The sequence below is a fragment of the Mirounga leonina genome, unplaced genomic scaffold, assembly GCF_011800145.1.
Source record: "Mirounga leonina isolate KUSES-001 unplaced genomic scaffold, KU_Mleo_1.0 Mir_177, whole genome shotgun sequence".
NCBI lineage: Eukaryota > Metazoa > Chordata > Mammalia > Carnivora > Phocidae > Mirounga > Mirounga leonina.
In genome coordinates, this window is record NW_023270459.1 from 3,721,652 (window position 1) to 3,740,838 (window position 19,187).

Here is a 19,187-nt window from a genome sequence, read left to right on the forward strand (position 1 = left end):
TTGAGAGAGAGAGAATGAAAGACAGAGAGCATGAGAAGGAAGAAGGTCAGAGGGAGAAGCAGACTCCCTGCTGAGCAGGGAGCCCGATGCGGGACTCGATCCCTGGACTCCAGGATCATGACCTGAGCCGAAGGCAATCACTTAACCAACTGAGCCACCCAGGCGCCCGAATTTTCTCTTTTTTCTATTAACACAGTGAATTATATTGATTTTGATATGTTTAGCCAACTAAGTAGCTCTAGGATAAATGCCACTTTGTAATGATATATTTTTTTTATATACTGCTTAATGAATTTGCTAATACGTTGTTAAGGGTTCTTTTGTTTATGGTTCATAAGAATTTGGTTTGATTTTTCTTGTAATACCTTTGTTTAGTTTTGGTATCAGGGTAATTTTTTTTTTTAAGATTTATTTATTTGAGAAAGAGAGAAGTGTGCATGCGTGTGAGTGGGGGGAGGGGCAGAGGGCAAGGGAAAGAGAGACTCTCAAGCTGCTCCCCACTGAGCTGAACGCTGGGCTCAGTCTCATGACCCTGAGATCATGACCTGAGCCGAAATCAAGAGTCAGCCGCTCAGCCAACTGAGCCACCCAGGCACCCCAATATCAGGGTAATTTTTATAAAATAAGTTGGGAAGTATTCTCTCCTCTTATTTTCTGAAAGAATTTGTGTAAATTGGTATTACTTCTTTTTTTTTTTTTTATATTTTTATTTATTTATTTGACAGAGACACAGCGAGAGAGGGAACACAAGCAGGGGGAGTGGAAGAGGGAGAAGCAGGCTTCCTGCTGAGCAGGTAGCCCGATGTGGGGCTCAATCCTAGGACCCTGGGATCATGACCTGAGCCAAAGGCAGACGCTTAACCAACTGAGCCACCCAGGCGCCCTGGTATTACTTCTTCGTAAAATGTTTGTTAGAATTCAGCAGTGAAGCCATCTTAACCTGGAGATTATTTTGTGGATAGGTGTTTAACTAGCAGCTCAGTTTCTTTAGTAGAATTAGGAATATTCAGGTTATTGGGTTTTTTCCCTTCTGTGAGCTTCTGTAGTTTGTATCTTTCAAGGAATTTATCAAATTTATTGACAGAGTTGTCTAAAATATACTTTTTATCCTTTTGATGTTTGTGCAATCTGTAGCAATGCCCCTCTTTCGTTTATGTTATTGGTAATTTGTGTCTTATTCTTTTACTAGGTCAGTTGGCTAGAGGTTTATCAATTTCATTGATTGTTTCAAAGTACCAGCTTTTGGTTTCATTGGTTTACTCCATTGTTTTTTGGGGTTTTTTTTGTTTTTTTTTTTAAAGGTTTTATTTATTTGACAGAGAGAAACATAGCTAGAGAGGGAACACAAGCAGGGGGAATGGGAGAGGGAGAAGCAGGCTCCCCGCGGAGCAGGGAGCCTGATGCGGGGCTCGATCCCAGGACCCTGGGACCAGGACCTGAGCCGAAGGCAGACGCTTAACGACTGAGCCACCCAGGCGCCCCTACTCCATTGTTTTTGTTTCCTCTTTCTTTACTTCTTTTCTTATCTTTTTTGTTTCCTTTTTTTTTTTTTCCAGTACTTTATTAAATCATGTTCTGGTTTTGCAGATGGAAGCTTATATTATTGATATGAGACCTTACTTTTTTTCTAATAGAAGCATTTAATACTATAAATTTCCCTCTAAGCACTGTTTAAGTAGTCTTCAAGAAATTTGGACATGTTATATTTTTATTTTGATTCAGTTGAAAATATTTTCTAATTTCCCGTGAGTTCTTTTTCAACCTATTGGTTTAGAAGAAATGTATTTAATTTCCAAAACCTGTGGGGATTTTCCAGATAGCTTTCTATTATTGATTTCTACTTTTAATTCTTTTCAATCAGGGAACATATTTCTATTTGATCTTAAATTTATGGAGATCTTAAATTTATGGAGACTTTTTTTGTGGTACAGATATAGTTTAAGTAGATGACTTTTCCATGTGCACGTGTATAGAGTATTCTGGTGTTATTAGGTAAAATATTCTCTAAATAATCAGGTCAAATTGGTTGATTGTGATGGTGAAGACTTCTGTATCCTTATTGATTTCAGTCTATTTGTTATAGCAGTGACTGAGAGGAAAGTTGAAATCTTCAGTTATAATTTTGGTTTTGTCTATTTTTCCTTTTCTATTCTATCAGTTTTTACTTAACGTATTTTGAAGTTCTGTTTTTAGGGGCATTCACATTTAGAATCGTTACATTCTCTCATGAATTGACCCACTCTATTATTATGAAATGCCTTATTTAATCCCTAATAATATTCTTTGTTCTGAAATCTATGTTGTTTGATATTATAGCCATTTTGGCTTTCTTATGATTAGTAGTTACAGAGTGTTACATGTTTTCCATCCTTTAAAAAAAAAAAAGATTTACTTATTTTAGAAAGAGAGAGAGTGTGAGCAGGGAGAAGGGCAGAGGGAGAGAATCCTCAAGCAGACTCTCCACTGAGCATGGAGTCTGATGGGGAGCTCAATTCCAGATCATGATCTGAGCCAAAACCAAGAGTTGAACACTCAACCAACTGAGCCACCCAGGTGCCCCTCCATCCTTTTTACTTTAACGTTCCTATGTTTTCATATTTATAGTGAGCTTTTTTTTTTTTAAGATTTTATTTATTTATTTGAGAGAGAGAGTGTGTGTGTGCGCGCATGCACGCGCAACCAGGGGGAGAAGCAGAGGAAGGAGCCGAGGGAGAGGGACAAGCAGAGTCAGTGCTGAGTGCAGAGCCTGATGTGGGCCTCGATCTCTCGACCCTGAGATCATGACCTGAGCTGAAACCAAGAGTTGGATGCTTAACCAACTGAGCCACCCAGGCACCCCTTTAAGGAGCTTCTTTTGGACTATGTAGTTTGTTCTTACTTTTTTCTCCAGTCTGATACTCTCTACTTTTTTATTGCAGTTTTTAGTCCATTTTCATTTAATGTAATTATTAGTAAGTTGGGTTTAAATACACCATATTGCCATTTTTTCCTTTTTTCCCCAATTGTTATTTTACTGTTCCTTTTTTTCTATTCTTACTTTCTTTTGGATTGAGAAATTTTTTTATGATTCCATTTTTTCCTCTGTTATTCACATATTACAAGTACTTCTTTGTTTTATTTTTTTAGTGGTTGTCCTAGGCCAAGGATTGGCAAACTATTGCCTGAGGACTAAATCAGTCATGCCACCTGGTTTTGTAAATAAAGTTTTACTGGAAAGCAGCCGGTTGCCAAAGCATTTGGATAGCTTATGTTGCTTTCTCTTCAAGTTTACTGCTCTTTACTTCTTCAGTGTCTAGTCTGTTGTTATTCCCATCCATTGATTTTTTCATATTATCTACTTTTCTTCTCTAGAAGTTTTTTTTTTATCCTTTTTTATATCTTCATTTTCTCTCATCATATTCATCTTTTCCTCTATATTCTTGAGCTTATGGATCATGTTCCCAATATCTGCTTTAACATCCTTATTTGCTAAATCCATCACCTGTTATTTCTGGTTTGGTTTGTTTTGTTTTTTTATTCCTTCTAAATATAGGTCCTATTTTTCTGCTTCTTCGCATGCCTGGAATTTTTTTACTTGAATTTTCAAATTGCTGAAGGCTGTATTTTGTTATGTTCCTTTAAAGAGTAAGTTGCTTCAGATCATTTTGACCCTTTTGAGGCTTAAGCTTTTGTTAGTGTAGAGCAGCATTTGGTCTAGGGCTAGTTTAGCCCCATTACTAAGGTTAGCAACTTAGAGTTCATAGCCAAATCCAGCCTGCTGCCTGTTTTTGTGAATAAAATCATATTGGAATGTAGCTAGACTCAATTTTTTTTTTTTTTAACATGTTGTCTGTGATTGCTTTTGCACTACAACCAGAGTAGTTGTAACAGAGACCATATGGCCCACAAGCCTAAAATATTTACTGTCTGGCCCTTACACAGAAACCTTGACAACCCCTGCTCTGCTCAAAGCCTGTATATTATCAGCTCTCTCTATTCTGGCTGGTGGGAATACAAACTGTTCTCAGGCCTATTTGAGCTCTGGGAATTGTTCACCGTATTACTTTCCTCTTTTTCCTTCCCCAGCTCCACAGAGTTTTACTTCCATGTATTTGCAGATCAGTGTTCAGTCATAGATTCAAGGGAATCACTCTGCAGATGTCTGGAGTGGTCTTGGGGTGTGTTGTGTGTGTCTCTGCTACTCCCTACTCCTGATTATTTTGCCTGGCAGTTCTAGCTATCTTGGACCCTCCAAACTCTGATCTCTGTTTCTGCAACTCAGGGAGCCTGCTGGGCTCTGTTTGTGTATCCTCTCCAGGTTCCTGACCTAGAAACTGTTTTTAGGTGGTAGGCTGGGGCAGTTATAGAGCTTACTTTGTTTCCCTTCTTGCAGGATCACCATTTTGTCCTGTCAGCTCTGCAGTACTTGAAAATAGATGTTTAATATATCTTTATAGTCTTTTAGCTGTTTATGGTAGAAGAGAATTTCCTAGCAGTTAATGTCTATGGAAATGGTAGTGTGGAATACTGATTTGCTTATTGGACAGTTAATTTGGTTCAACTCAAATCTCAGACTCTCTGATTGGTGGCAGCTTGAATCCCTGCTTTATTTCCTTTATGTTTAACCAGGGTGCTTGGCTTTGGGCCCACCCATGCCTAATTTGGGTATTAGCCAAAGGTATGAATAAAGTTTATTCAAACTCTTTGGGGCTCCCTTCTGGCTTTCATTTCTGTGGGATTTCCCTGCTTCCCTTCCAGCTGCTGCTGTTACCCTAAACTCTGTCTTTTGGTTCTTCAAGCTAGTAAGACCATGGGTTTCCACCTCAATTTTATTTGCCACACACGGTCTCTACTTGGTACTTTCCCTCAGGCTACAGGTAGTATAAATTGGCAATTCTCCCCTTGCTCTTCTGTTCTTCCAAATGTAAACCTTCCCCTCCAGTTTCTATCTGTTTGGGTCTCTTTGCAGTGCCTTCAGATAGTTTTTTAAATATATATTTTTAATCTGGAATTTATACTTGTTATCTACAGTAACAGTCAATTAAGAGATATTCTGCCATTCTTGAAGGAGAACCCCAAAGCCACTCTCATTTTTTAATCAACTTCATTGAGGTATAATTTATATATAATAAAAGCACTCATTTAAGTATAGAGTTCATGAACTTTGAAAAGAATATAGGTCTATATAATCACAACAGTCAAGATTACAAAATTATCTGTTACCCCAAAAAGTTCCCTTCTCTGCCCCCATACAACCAGTAGCTCTACTGCCACTCCTGGCCTTCAGTAATCATATATCTGCTTCTGTTGCTATAAACTAGTTTTGCCTCTTCTAGAATTTCACATAAATGGGATAATAGAATATGTGCTTTTGGAGAGATTGGTTTGTGTAACTCAATGTTTTTGAAGTTTATTCATGTTGTGTACATGAACATTCTTTGTATTGCTAAGTGGTACTCAAGTATATAAATATACTATAATTTGTTTATCTACTCATGTTTTGATAGACTTTTTTTAAAAAGATTTTATTTATTTGAGAGGGAGAGCATGCATGAATGTGGGGAAGGAGCAGAAGGAGAGGGAGAAGCAGACTCCCCACTGAGCAGGGAGCCCGACATGGGGCTCAATCTCTGGACCCAGAAATCATGACCTGAGCTGAAGGCAGATGCTTAACCAACTGAGCCACCCAGGTGCCCCAAGACATTTTTTCCCCTACTTTCTGACTATTACAGATGATGCTTGCGTGAACTGTATTTTCATTTCTTTGGGGTAAATGCCTAGGTGTGGAATCAGTGGGTTGTATGAAAAATATATGCTTAACTTTATAAGAAACTGCCAGATTTATGGAGAGTAGTACCATTCTACATTCCCACCAACAATGTATAAGAGTTAGAGTAGCTCCATATCCTCACCAACACTTGGTATGGTCACTTTTTAATTTTAATTATCCTAGAGAGTGTGTAATGGTATTTCACTATTTTAGTTTTCATTTCCCTGATATAAGTGCTGAGCATTTTTTGCTTGACATTTAGATATCTTCTGAACTTGTTCAGAGCTTTTTCCAATTTTTAATGCATTTGTTGTTTTCTTTTTGTGTTGTATGAGTTCTTTATATATTCTAGACATAAGTCTTTTGTCAGATAAAAGTACTGTGAATTATCTTTTCCCAGTCTGTGATTTGATTTTTTATTTTCTTAAAGGTCTCTTTCAGAGCTGAAGTTTTTAATTTTGACAAAATCCAGTTCATTAGGTTTTCAAATTTTATGTTGCGTGTTTTTTGTGTCCTATTCCAAAACTCTTTGCACACTCCAGGTTGTGCATATTTTGTTTTTTTGCTTACTATATGAGTATTATGAGTTTAGACTTTCTTTTTTTAAGTGAATTATCTATTACAGCTTAATTCTTTTGTATGCCGTAAGAGTTGAGGTTCCTTTTTTAAATTTTTTTAATGATATTCAGTTTTTCCAGAGTTGTCTGTGAAAAGACATCCTTTCTCTACTGAATTATCCTGGAGCCTCTCTTGACAGTTATCCATATATGTATAGGAGTGTTTCCATAGTCTGTTTTATTGATTTGTATACTTACCCTTTCACCAGTGTACACAGTCTTGATTAGTCAATGAGGTCACAAAATCAGATAATGTGAATCTTCCAACACTGTCTTTTTCAAACTTACTCAGACATGCTAGGTGTTGTACATTTCCAGTAAATTTTAGAATCAACTTAATAATCTCTATAAAACAGTCTACTTAGGGGTGCTTGGGTGACTCAGTCGGTTAATCGTCCAGCTCTTGGTTTCAGCTCAGGTCATGATCTCATGGGTTGTGAGACTGAGCCCTGCATTGGGCTTGGTGCTCAGCGGGGAGTCTGCTTGAGGATTCTCTCCCTTTGACCCTACCCCTATATGCAAGCTCACACATGTGCTCTCTCTCTCAAATAAATAAATTAAATCTTTAAAAAAGAAAAACAGATGTGTTGGGAGATTATTAAAAGTGGTACTGTAGGGGGCGCCTGGGTGGCTCAGTCGTTAAGCATCTGCCTTCGGCTCAGGTCATGATCCCAGGGTCCTGGGATCGAGTCCCACATCGGGTTCCCTCCTCGGCGGGAAGCCTGCTCTCCCTCTCCCACTCCCAGGGCTTGTGTTCCTGCTCTCGCTATCTCTGTCTCTGTCAAATAAATAAATAAAATCTTGAAAAAAAAAAAAGTGGTACTGTAGGGGCACCTGGGTGGCTCAGTTGGTTAAGTGACTGCCTTCGGCTCAGGTCATGATCCTGGAGTCCCAGGATCGAGTCCCGCATCGGGCTCCCTGCTCAGAGGGGAGTCTGCTTCTGCTTCTGACCCTCTCTCCTCTCATGTTCTCTCTCTCATTCTCAGATGAATAAATAAAATCTTTAAAAAAAAAAAAAAAAAAGCAGTACTGTAAGGGGTACCTGGCTGGCTTAGTTAATGGAGCATGTGACTCTTGATCTCAGGGTTGTGAGTTTGAACCCCAGGTTAGTACAGAGATTAGAGATTACTTAAAAATAAAATCTTTAAGGGTCGTCTAGGTGGCTCAGTTGGTTAAGCATCTGCCTTCAGCTCAGGTCATGATCTCAGGATCCTGGGATCCAGCCCCACATTGGGCTCCCCGCTCAGCAGGGAGTCTGCTTCTCCCTCCCTCTGCCCCTCCCCCCACTTATGCTCGCTCTCTCCTCTCTCTCAAATAAATAAAACCTTTAAAAAATAATAAAATAAAATCTTTAAAAAAAAAAAAAGGGACGCCTGGGTGGCTCAGTTGGTTAAGCGTCTGCCTTCTGCTCAGGTCATGATCCCAGCGTCCTGGGATCGAGTCCCACATTGGACTCCTTGCTCAGCAGGGAGTCTGCTTCTCCCTCTGCCTGCTCTGCCTGCTGCTCTCCCTGCTTGTGCTCACTCTCTCTCTGACAAATAAAATCTTTTAAAAATATAAATAAATATAAATAAATAAATAAAGTAGTACTCCACAAATATGAAATGAGTTAGGTTGTTGTCAGTATTCTTTAGAGATTCTGAATCTGTCCAGATTTCCCCCCCTTTGGTCTAGTTCTTTCATTTACTGACAAACATTAACATCAACCATGGTTTTGGACTTTTTTAAGTCTCATGTTACTTTTGTCAGTATTTGCCTAGTGTACTTTGAAACTTTTCTTATTTAAGTACATATACATTTGTAATTGTTATTCTGGTGTATTTTCTCTTTTATCATTATAAAATGCCCCCTTTGTCTGTAGTAGTAACACTCCTCAACTTTCCCATGTTTAGTGGTTGTGTATAATTTTCCATCCATTTCCATTTTCAGCGTATTTGTGTCTATGGTATTTAAAATATTTCTCTTACAGACAAAATTATATGAGTCTTGCTTTTTCATGCAGTCTAATAATCCTGGCCATTTTATTGGAGTGTTTAGTCCATTTATATTTAATACAGTTAGAGGTATATGGATATAGGGCTACCATTTTGCTGTTTGTTTTCCAAATGCCTAACTTGTTTTGTTTTAAGTTTTTAACTAATTCTTTTTTTTTTTTTTAAGATTTTATTTATTTATTTGACAGAGAGAGAGAGATCACAAGTAGGCAGACAGGCAGGCAGAGGGAGAGGGAGAAGCAGACTCCCTGCTGAGCACAGAGCCCAATGCGGGGCTCGATCCCAGGACCCTGGGATCATGACCTGAGCCGAAGGTAGATGCTTAACCATCTGAGCCACCCAGGTGTCCCTTTAACTAATTCTTATTAGTTAACATATAGTGTAATACTGGTTTCAGGAGTAGAATTCAGTGACTCATCACTTACATATAACCAGTGCTCATCACAACATGTGCCGTCCTTAATACCCATCACCCATTTAGCCCATCTCCCACCCACTTCCCCTCTGGCAACCCTCAATTTGTTCTCTATCATTAAGACTCTTATGGTTCACCTCCCTCTTTTTTTTTTCCCTTTCCCTATGTTCATCTATTTTGTTTCTTAAATTCCACATGAGTGAAATCATACGGTATTTATCTTTCTCTGACTGACTTATTTCACTTAGCATAATACACTCTAGCTCCATCCATGTCATTGCAAATGGCAAGATATTATTCTTTTTGATGGCTGAGTAGTATTCCATATAGATACACATACCACATCTTCTTTACCCATTCATCAGTTGATGGACGCACGTTTGGGCTCTTTCCATAATTTGGCTATTGTTGATAATGCTGCTACAAATATCGGGGTGCATGTACCCCTTTGAATCAGTATTTTTGTATCCTTGGGCAAATACCTAGCAGTGCAAATTGCTGGGTTGTAGGGTAGTTCTATTTTTAACTTTTTGAGGAACTTCCATACTGTTTTCCAGAGTGGCTGCTACCAGTTTGCATTCCCACCAACTGTGTAGGAGGGTTCCCCTTTCTCCGCATCCTTGCCAACATCTGTTGTTTAATGTGTTGCTAATTTTAGCCATTCTGATAGGTGTGAGGTGGTATCTCATCGTGGTTTTGATTTGTATTTCTCTGATGATGAGTGATGTTGAACATCTTTTCATGTGTCTATTAGCCATCTGGATGTCTTCTTTGGAAAAATGTCTCTTCGTATCTTCTGCCTATTTCTTTTTTTTTTTTTTTAAGATTTTATTTATTTATTTGACAGAGAGAGAGACAGCGAGAGAGGGAACACAAGCAGGGGGAGTGGGAGAGAGAGAAGCAGGCTTCCCGTGGAGCAGGGAGCCCGATGTGGGGCTCAATCCCAGGACCGTGGGATCATGACCTGAGCCGAAGGCAGACGCTTAATGACTGAGCCACCCAGGTGCCCCTCTTCTGCCTGTTTCTTAACTGGATTATTTATTTTTGGGGTGTTGAGTTTGATAAGTTCTTTATAGATTTTTGGATACTAACCCTTTATCAGATACGTCGTTTGCAAATGGGAGAAGTCCCATTCTATAGGCTACCTTGTAGTTTTGTTGACTGTTTCCTTCACTGTGCAGCTTTTTACCTTGATGAAATCCCAATAGTTCATTTTTGCTCTTGTTTCCCTTGCCTCTAGAGACTTGTCTAGTAAGGTTGCTATGGCCGATGTCGAAGAGGTTTCTGCCTGTTTCTCCACTAGGATTTTGATGGTTTCCTGTCTCATATTTAGGTCTTTAATCCATTTTGAATTTATTTTTGTGTATGGTATATAAAAGTGATCGAGTTTCATTCTTTTACATGTTGCTGTCCAGTTTTCCTAACACCATTTGTTGAAGAGACTGTCTTTTTTTCATTAATCTTTCCTGCTTTGTCAAAGATTAGTTACCATATAGTGTGGGTCCATTTCGGGGTTCTCTATTCTGTTCCATTGATCTATTCATCTCTCTTTGTGCCAGTACCAGACTGTCTTGATGACTACAGCTTTGTAATATAACTTGAAATCTGGAATTGTGATGCCTCCAGCTTTTTCTTTTTCAAGATTGCTTTGGCTATTCAGGGTGTTTTGTGGTTCCATACAAATTTTAGGATTGTTTGTTCTACCTATTTGAAAAATGCTGGTGGTATTTTTATAGGAATTGCATTAAATGTGTAGATTGCTTTGGGTAGCATAGACATTTTTTTTTTTTAAGATTTTATTTATTTATTTATTTGAGAGAGAATGAGAAAGAGCACATGAGAGGGGGGAGGGGCAGAGGGAGAAGCAGACTCCCAGCCGAGCAGGGAGCCCGATGCGGGACTCGATCCAGGGACTCCAGGATCATGACCCGAGCCGAAGGCAGTCGCCCAACCAACTGAGCCACCCAGGTGCCCTAGCATAGACATTTTAACAATATTTGTTCTTCCATTTCTCTGTGTCATTTTCAATTTCTTTCATAAGTGTTCTATAGTTTTCAGAGTTCAGATATTTTACTCTGGTTAGGCTTATTCCTAGGAAAGTTATGGTTCTTGGTGCAACTGTAAATGGTATTTGATTCCTTGATCAAAGGTGTATTGGTGTATAAAAATGCAACAGATTTCTTTATGTTGATTTTTTATCCTGCAACTTTGCTGAATTCCTATATTCTAGCAATTTTTTGGTGGAGTCTTTCAGGTTTTCTACATAGAGTATCATATTGTTGTGAATAGTGAAAGTTTGACTTCTTCCTTGCTAATTTGGATACCTTTTATTTCTTTTTGTTGTCTGATTACTGAGGTTAAGACTTCTGGTACTATGTTAAATTACAATGATGAGAGTGGACACCCTTGTCTTGTTCCTGACCACAGAGGAAAGGCTTTCATTTTTCCCCATCAAGGATGCTATTAACTGTAGGTCTTTTGTATATGGCCTTTATGATGTTGAGGTATCTTCCATCTATCCCTAGTTTGTTGAGGGTTTTTATCAAGAATCGATACTGTATTTTGTCAAATGCTTTTTTTGCATCTCTTGACAGGATTAGTATGGTTCTTATCCTCTTAATAATGTAGCATGTCACGTTGATTGATTTGCAAATATTGAACTACCCTTGCAGCCCAGGAATAAATCCCACTTGATCATGGTGAGTAATTGTTTTAATGTACTGTTGGATTCGGTTTGCTAGTATCTTATTGAAAATTTTTGCATTCATGTTCATCAGGGATATTGGCCTTTTTTTTTTTTTTTAAGATTTTATTTATTTATTTGAGAGAGAGAATGAGAGAGAGAGAGAGCACATGAGAGGGGGGAGGGTCAGAGGGAGAAGCAGGCTCCCCGCCGAGCAAGGAGCCCAATGTGGGACTCGATCCCGGGACTCCAGGATCATGACCTGAGCCGAAGGCAGTCGCTTAACCAACTGAGCCACCCAGGCGCCCAGGGATATTGGCCTTTAATTATCCTTTTTAGTGTGGTCTTTGACTGGTTTTGGAATCAAGGTAATGCTGGCCTTGTAGAATGTGTTTGGGAGTTTTCCTTCCATTTCTATTTTTTTGAACATTTTGAGAAGAATAGGTATTAACTCTTCTTTAAATGTTTGGTAGAGGGGCACCTGGGTGGCTCAGACAGTTAAGTGTCTGCCTTTGGCTCAGGTCATGATCCCAGGGTCCTGGGATCGAGCCCCGCATTGGGCTCCCTGCTCCATGGGAAGCCTGCTTCTCCCTCTCCTGCTCCCCCTGCTTGTGTTCCCTCTCTCGCTGTGTCTCTCTCTGTCAAATAAATAAAATCTTAAAAAAAAAAAAAAAAAGTGGTAGAATTCTCCTGGGAAGCCATCAGGCCCTGCCTGGACTTTTGTTTGTTGGGAGATTTTTTTGCTTACTGATTCAATTTCTTTGCTGGTTATGGGTCTGTTCAAATTTTCTATTCCTGTTTCAGTTTTGGTAATTTATGTTTCTAGGAATTCATCCATTTCTTCCAGATTGCCTAGTTTGTTGGCATATAATTTTTAATGTTCTCTTATAATTATATTTCTGTTGTGTTGGTTGTGATGTCTTCTCTTTCATTTGTGATTTTATTGATTTGGGTCCTTCTCTTTTCTTTTTGGTAAGTCTGGCTATGGGGTTATCAATTTTATTAATTCTTCCAAAGAACCAGCTCTTAGTCTGATTGATCTGTTCTACTGGGTTTTTTTTTTTTTCTATTATTTGTCTATTATTTACTTCTGCTCTAATCTTTATTATTCCCTTCTTCTGCTGGCTTTAGGCTTTATTTCCTCTTACTTTTCTAGCTCCTTTAGGTATAAAGTTAGGTTGTGTATTTGAGAGTTTTGTTTCTTGAGACAGGCCTGTATTGCTATGTACTTCCTCTTAGGACCACTTCTGCTTCATCCCAAAGGTTTTAGACTGTCATGTTTTCACTTTCATTTGCTTTCATGTATTTTTTTTTTAATTTCTTCTTTAATTTCCTGGTTAACCCACTCATTCTTTAGTAGGATGTTCTTTAACATGTATTTGTGGTCTTTCCAAACTTTTTCTTGTGGTTGACTTCAAGTTTCATAGCGTTGTGGTCAGAAAATATGTATGGTATGATCTCAGTTGTTTTGTACTTGTTGAGGCCTGATTTGTGACCCAGTATGTGATCTGTTCTGGAAAATGTTCCATGTGCACTGGAAAAAAATGTGTATTCTGCTGCGTTAGGATGAAATGTTCTGAATATATCTATTAAGTCCATCTGGTCCAGTGTGTTATTCAAAGCCATTGTTTCCTTGTTGATTTTCTGTTTAGATGATCTTTCCTTTGCTGTAAATGGTGTTAAAATCCCCTGTTATTATTGTATTTTTATCAATGAACTTCTTTATGTTTGTTATTAATTGATTTGTATATTTGAGTACTCCCAAATTGGGAGCATAAATATTTACACTTGTTAGATTTTCTTGTTGGATAGGCCCCTTTATTATGATATAATGCCCTTCTTCATATCTTGTTACAGTCTTTGGTTTAAAATCTCATTTGGGAGTGCCTGGGTGGATCAGTTGGTTGCCTGTCTGCCTTCAGCTCAGGTCATGATCCCAGGGTCCTGGGATCAAGCCCCACATAGGGCTTTCTGCTCAGCAGGGAACCTGTTCTCCCTCTCCCTCTGCCTGCTGCTCTTGTGATCTCTCTCTTGCTCTGTCAAATAAATAAAATCTTAAAATAAAATAAAATAAAATAAAATAAAATCTAGTTTGCCTGAAAAAATATGGCTCCTCAGCTTTCTTTTGATGTCCATTAGCATGATAAATGGTTCTCCATCCCCTCACTTTCAATCTGCAGGTGCCTTTACTAACCCTTTTTTTTAATCCTTTTAAATATATTCTGTATTTTAAGGCAGTTTTAGGTTCATGGCAAAATTATATAGAAAGTACAGTTTCAGGGCTCCTGGCTGGCTCAGTCCCTGGAGCATGTGACTCTTAATCTGGGATTTGGGGTTCAAGCCCCACATTGGGCATAAAGATTACTTAAAAATAAAATCTTTTTTTAAAAGAAAGTACAGAATTTCCATTTACCCCCTGCCCCTACACAAGAATAGCCTCCCCATTATCAACATTTTGCACTAGAGTGATACATTTATTACAGTGAACCTACATTAACACATCATTATTTCCCAAAGTCTGTAGTTTACATTAAGGTTCACTCTTGGTCTTATATATTCAGTGGATTCTCACAAATATATAATGATATATCCACCATTATAGTATTATATGGAATAGTTTCACTGCTCTAAAAATCCTCTGTGCTACACCTATTCATCCCTTGTCCCTTCCTTTTTTAGGAAGGGACTTCCTAAAACATGACAGTCTAAGGATTTAAACTATCTCCTTAGTTTTGCCTTCCCAGAATATCATATAGTTGGAATCATACAGCCTTTTCTGATTGGCTTCTTATCCTAACCTGTTTTGGGTTTTTTTTTTTTTTTTTAAGATTTATTTATTTATTTTAGGGGAGGGAGGAGTAGGGGGAGTGGGAGAGAGAGAATCTCAAGCCAACTCCCCACTGAGCATGGAGCCCAATGTAGGGCTCAATCCCACGACCCTGAGATCATGACCTGAGCTGAAATCAAGGGTCAGATACTTAACTGACTGAGCCACCCAGGCACCCCAACCTGTTTTTTAGTCATCTGTTCTTATATATGTTGTGTCTTATGTCAATCAAATACATTTTAATAGTTCTTTTCATTCATGTATTGATTTTTTACTTATATCTATTTCCATGCCCAGGTTTTTCATTTTCTTTGAACACATTAAAAATAGCTGCTTTGAAGCCTTTTTTTGGCAAAATCCAACATTGGGGCCCACTAGGGATTAGTTTCTCTGGCTTTTTCTGAATATGGGTCATACCCCTTCCTCTTGTTTTGTTTTGTTTGTGTGTTTAGTAATTTTTGCTAGAAACCTGAATATCATGAATAATACAGTAATTTCATTCTGTCTTTTTTTTCTGAGGATTATTGGTTTTTTTTTAAGCAGGCAACTAATTTGCTTGAAATCGAACTTTAAAACTGCCCCCACCCTCAAGTGTAAAGCAGCTGATATATCAGTTCAGTTCTTTCAGCTTCCACCTGCTGCTTTTTGACCCTAGCCCCCTTAGGGGAGGGGAGGTCAGTTCTTTTTGTGTTCACGTACTTTAGCTCTTTATTAAGGAATTGGTGTTTATACTTATATTTTAGGGCTTACTTTCTGTAGGGCTCTTTCTTCCAGTGTTCACCCCCTATATTTCCTGCTGCTCTGTGAGCTGCAATTTTCTGACACCTCCCATCCAGTAAGGCTTCAGTTTTCTTCTGCTTGAGCTATGAGCAGGTTATGTAATGCTGTTAATAAAAAAATGCAGAAATCTCAGAATCTCATAGGTGTAGGTGCACTTCTATTTTTCAGAACTCTTTTCTGGTATCTTGCTAAGTCCTCTGTGATGTCTCCAACAATTGCTTAGTTTAACTACCAACCTGGAGTTCTGGCAGCGTTTATACTCTGATTTTGGTTCTTATCCTTTCTGTAGTTCTCTCACTTCAGTAATTTATTTCCAGGGGTGCCTGGCTGACTCAATTGGTCAAGCATCCCTTGATCTCAGCTCAGGTGTTGATCTCACGGTCATAAGTTCAAGGCCCGCATTGGGCTCAACATTGCATGGAGCCTACTTTAAAAAAAGAAAGAGAGAAAGAGAAAGAAAGAGAAGGAAGGAAGGAAGGGAAAAGAAAAGAAAAAGAGAGGGAGAGAGAGAGAGAAAGAAAAGAAAGAATGAATGAATGAATTTATTTCTAAATCTCCAGCTTATCTGCCAGTTCTAAATTCTGCCTCAGGAGCTGTAGGGTTTCTGCTACCTTCATGCAAAAAAAAGCCATGAACTGAACAGTTCTTACCCATTGCAGTTGCTGTCCATTAAGAATAAATTCTTCAGTTTTTGCTTGCTTTGATTATTTTCCAGTGCCATCTGTCATTTATTATATATTATGTTCAGAAATATATGTTATGTTAATTCTAAATAATGATTATCTGAGGGATTGTTTTCGTGACCAATTCACTGTATTAGTTTTGGATGCCAGTTGTTCCTATGCATTCTAAAACCATATTCTTCCCACATAACATAATCTTGACAGGGAAAAATTTTACTTCCTCAGTTGTGCTCCCCTTGTAATATACTGCATCTTGTATATTCTTTTGTTGTAGTACCTGTAACACCTTCTAGCAGGTTTGTGTTTATACATACCTTATTAAAGGTGTGTGTTCCTTGCTTTGAGGCTATGTAGGGACCATGCTTTGTATGTCTTGGCATTCCAGTAAACGAATGCAGTTTTGGGGTACAAAGCAACTTCACGTAAATATTTTTAGAATTAATTATTAAATAAATTCAGTGCCAGTTACTTCTGTCTTCACTTTTGTTTATCTTACCATGTAAATCACAAGACAAAAATGATTGGCTTTCTTTATATTCATATGAATGCCCCAAAGAAGCAGGATCAAAAGTAGTCCACAATATCTAGTCAGCTTACTCTGATCATAGTCCCAATCCATTGCAGTCATCAGTGTCATTCAAAGATGTGACTGTGGACTTCACTCGGGAGGAGTGGCAGCACCTGGATCCTGCTCAGAAGACTCTCTACATGGATGTGATGTTGGAAAACTATTGCCATCTCATCTCTGTGGGTAAGAAAAACTCTCTTTGAAAATTCCAGTAGTATACATTTCCTTTCAAAGTGCCTGAATTATGCCCTGAATTTCAGGCTTAAGAGGTGATGAATTATTTGTTAACAGAGAGGATAATTGTGTACTTACCCAGAACAAGATGTTAAGTTTTCTCTTACATGAAGAAGTATCTTAATTTGCATTGAAAATGTACTGTACTAATTTTTCAAATGTATTGAGGCCTAAGCAACTTAATCCAAATTTTTCTTTATCAGGGTGTCACATGACCAAACCTGATGTGATCCTCAAGTTGGAACGAGGAGAAGAGCCATGGACATCATTTACAGGTCATGCCTGCTTAGGTGAGTTTCTGACTCTTCAGGTGGATAAAGTCTAGTGGAGAATAAATTTTAAAATGGTCATGTGGTGGGTGGCACCTTTGAAATATTTTGTCTTTTTAAAGGCTCTTAAATTTTTAAATGATCATCATGCCTGCAAAATTTAAACTTTTAAATATCACTTTCCCAATATAATATTCTTTTCTAGTTTGCTTGATGTTATCAAGGATAGTTGCCACTCAATCAAAATGTACTATAAGCCTTCCTTTAGATCTTTTTTCTCGATTTGTGTCTTTTTCTAGGCTCAGTCCTTTATCTTCTTGCCGTTGTATATATTTCTTTTAGGCATTCTTAAATCTATTTTTAAAGAAGAAAATATTCTTGGTTAATGTTTTTCTTCTCACTGCTTTCCATTTTTTTTTTCTTTTTATTACCTCAGATTTGTTTTCTGTGCTAAGTCTAATAAGCTCCCCTTCTCACCACAAATCTAGCTGTTGGTTTTAAAACTCACTTGCCTTGGCTAGATTGATAATTCCACAGTTATCATTTTCTTCCAGTAAACTTTTGTGGTTCATTTTATATGGCTGATCATCACACCTGAAGTCAACCCTTGGTGTGAGTAAAACATTACTTATTCTTACCCTGATTCCCTTAGTGATTATTTCCAACTTGTTCTGTTTTCTTCATTACTGGCCATATTGCCTGGAACAATACCTGGCATGTAATAGTCACTGATACATATATTTTTAAATGTATATTGTTTTACTAGACTCTCAGTCTTATTTCTCTGATTTGACCTCAAGGGATCTGCCTTTAAATTATAGTAATCTCATCCATTCTGAGGACTGAAGCTCTTTGTTTTATGTAGATGTCTCTAACACCAACATACTCAGCACATTTCTCCCACCTTCACTGTAGTACTTCAGGAGTTCTGAACGCTGATGTTTCATCTATTTTGTGACATTATGTTGAAATGAAAATCATGAAATTGCCTAGCTTTTAAATTCGTCCTCATTATCTATTTCCAAATTATTTTATTTCTACCATGATACCAGCTTTTTCTGTCTCTATCACCATCTCTTGTGGATCTCTTCACAATTTGTATTATGTTTATCAGCCTGTGAGATATATTTACTTACATCTTCCCATATTTTCATTTTTCACTGATGTCATACAAAATGATGTTACCTTATTTCATGTCTTGACTATAATAATTACATCTTGGCTTTCCTCTAATTTTGTCTTAACTCTTTCAATTTATTGTTCCCTATTATTATATGAAATTGAAATTCTTGATTCAAGGACTACTAAAATAAGCCTTCATTTGGTCTTTTCAGCTTTATTTTTCTCCCTGTGGAAAACTTGGTAATTTCCACTTGATCTAGTCTCCTCAATGTTCTCCACACATCTATGATTTGTCAAGATGTATGTACTTCTCATTGTGTTGTGTTCTCCCTTTCATATACTATATATCTTTTAAGTTAAGTCTTGAGATTTTTTTTCTCCATAAATTGTTCCTTAACTACTCCACATTCTTTTTCTGAATTCCCATGCTACCTACTAACTAAAACACAACTCTTGGATATGGTTACATAATTTGATACCTGATTATACATGGTTTATATTTAAGGATTCTTTCCTTAAGAGGATAAGATCCTCTGTTCGAATCTTTTTTGCTGTAGTGTATAATATGTTAAGGACTCAGTAGTTGCTTCATTAACTGTGGAGCTATACAGAGGAGGTATGGTTTCCTCTATTCAGAAAGCTCATACTGGTAATTCCTTTCAGATACCTGCTCAGGCCATCACTGTATAGATTCTGATTGAAATGGTTGAATTCTGCCAAGCACTATCTATCTAGGTAGGATACACAGTGTTAATGTACACTCAGAAGAGTTCAAAGGAGATAACCAATAAAGTATTTTTTTCTATGAAAAAGGATTACTATCAAAATCTGCATTTTTCATGAAATATTTATGGCTTGATTAAGCTTGTAAAAAGATTTGTTAAAAAGACTTTCCTAGACTATAACCATTTTCAAGTTATAAAGAAATAGTGCTTAAAGTGGTGGGGGGAAATAAGTGAAGGAATTTTCATATCATTGAATGATAGCATTTTTTTTTTAATTACCTAAATATGAGCAGAAATAAGACTGGAAGGCAAGCCAACTGATTAAAAGAACATGAGCAAAGCATGTGATTAAGTGAGATATTTATAAGGCAATAAATATGAGGCCTTCTGTTGTTATGTGTGAGATTTGTCAGATACGTGGACAACGCTGAAAGCTTGTTTGAGTATAAAAAGTGAATCTAGGTGATTTAAAGTCTTGTTTACAGAGGTTCCTTTTATGTTCGTGTTGAGGGTAATGGACT

General features: G+C 37.7%; 1 protein-coding gene across 9 annotated transcripts in view; it reads left to right on the forward strand.

Moving 5' to 3' along the window:
• The window catches only part of ZNF567 (zinc finger protein 567), a 67,156-nt gene that overhangs the window by 7,222 nt on the left and 40,747 nt on the right, over positions 1 to 19,187 (forward strand). For 8 of the 9 annotated variants that reach the window (XM_035023656.1, XM_035023661.1, XM_035023662.1 and 5 more), the window contains 2 exons: positions 16,373 to 16,499; positions 16,754 to 16,840. In XM_035023656.1, the coding sequence (XP_034879547.1) occupies positions 16,373 to 16,499; positions 16,754 to 16,840 (214 nt within the window). Of the gene's footprint in view, positions 1 to 9,739; positions 9,779 to 16,372; positions 16,500 to 16,753; positions 16,841 to 19,187 lie in introns of those variants that run through there. The other variant, XM_035023664.1, reaches the window with a different exon arrangement.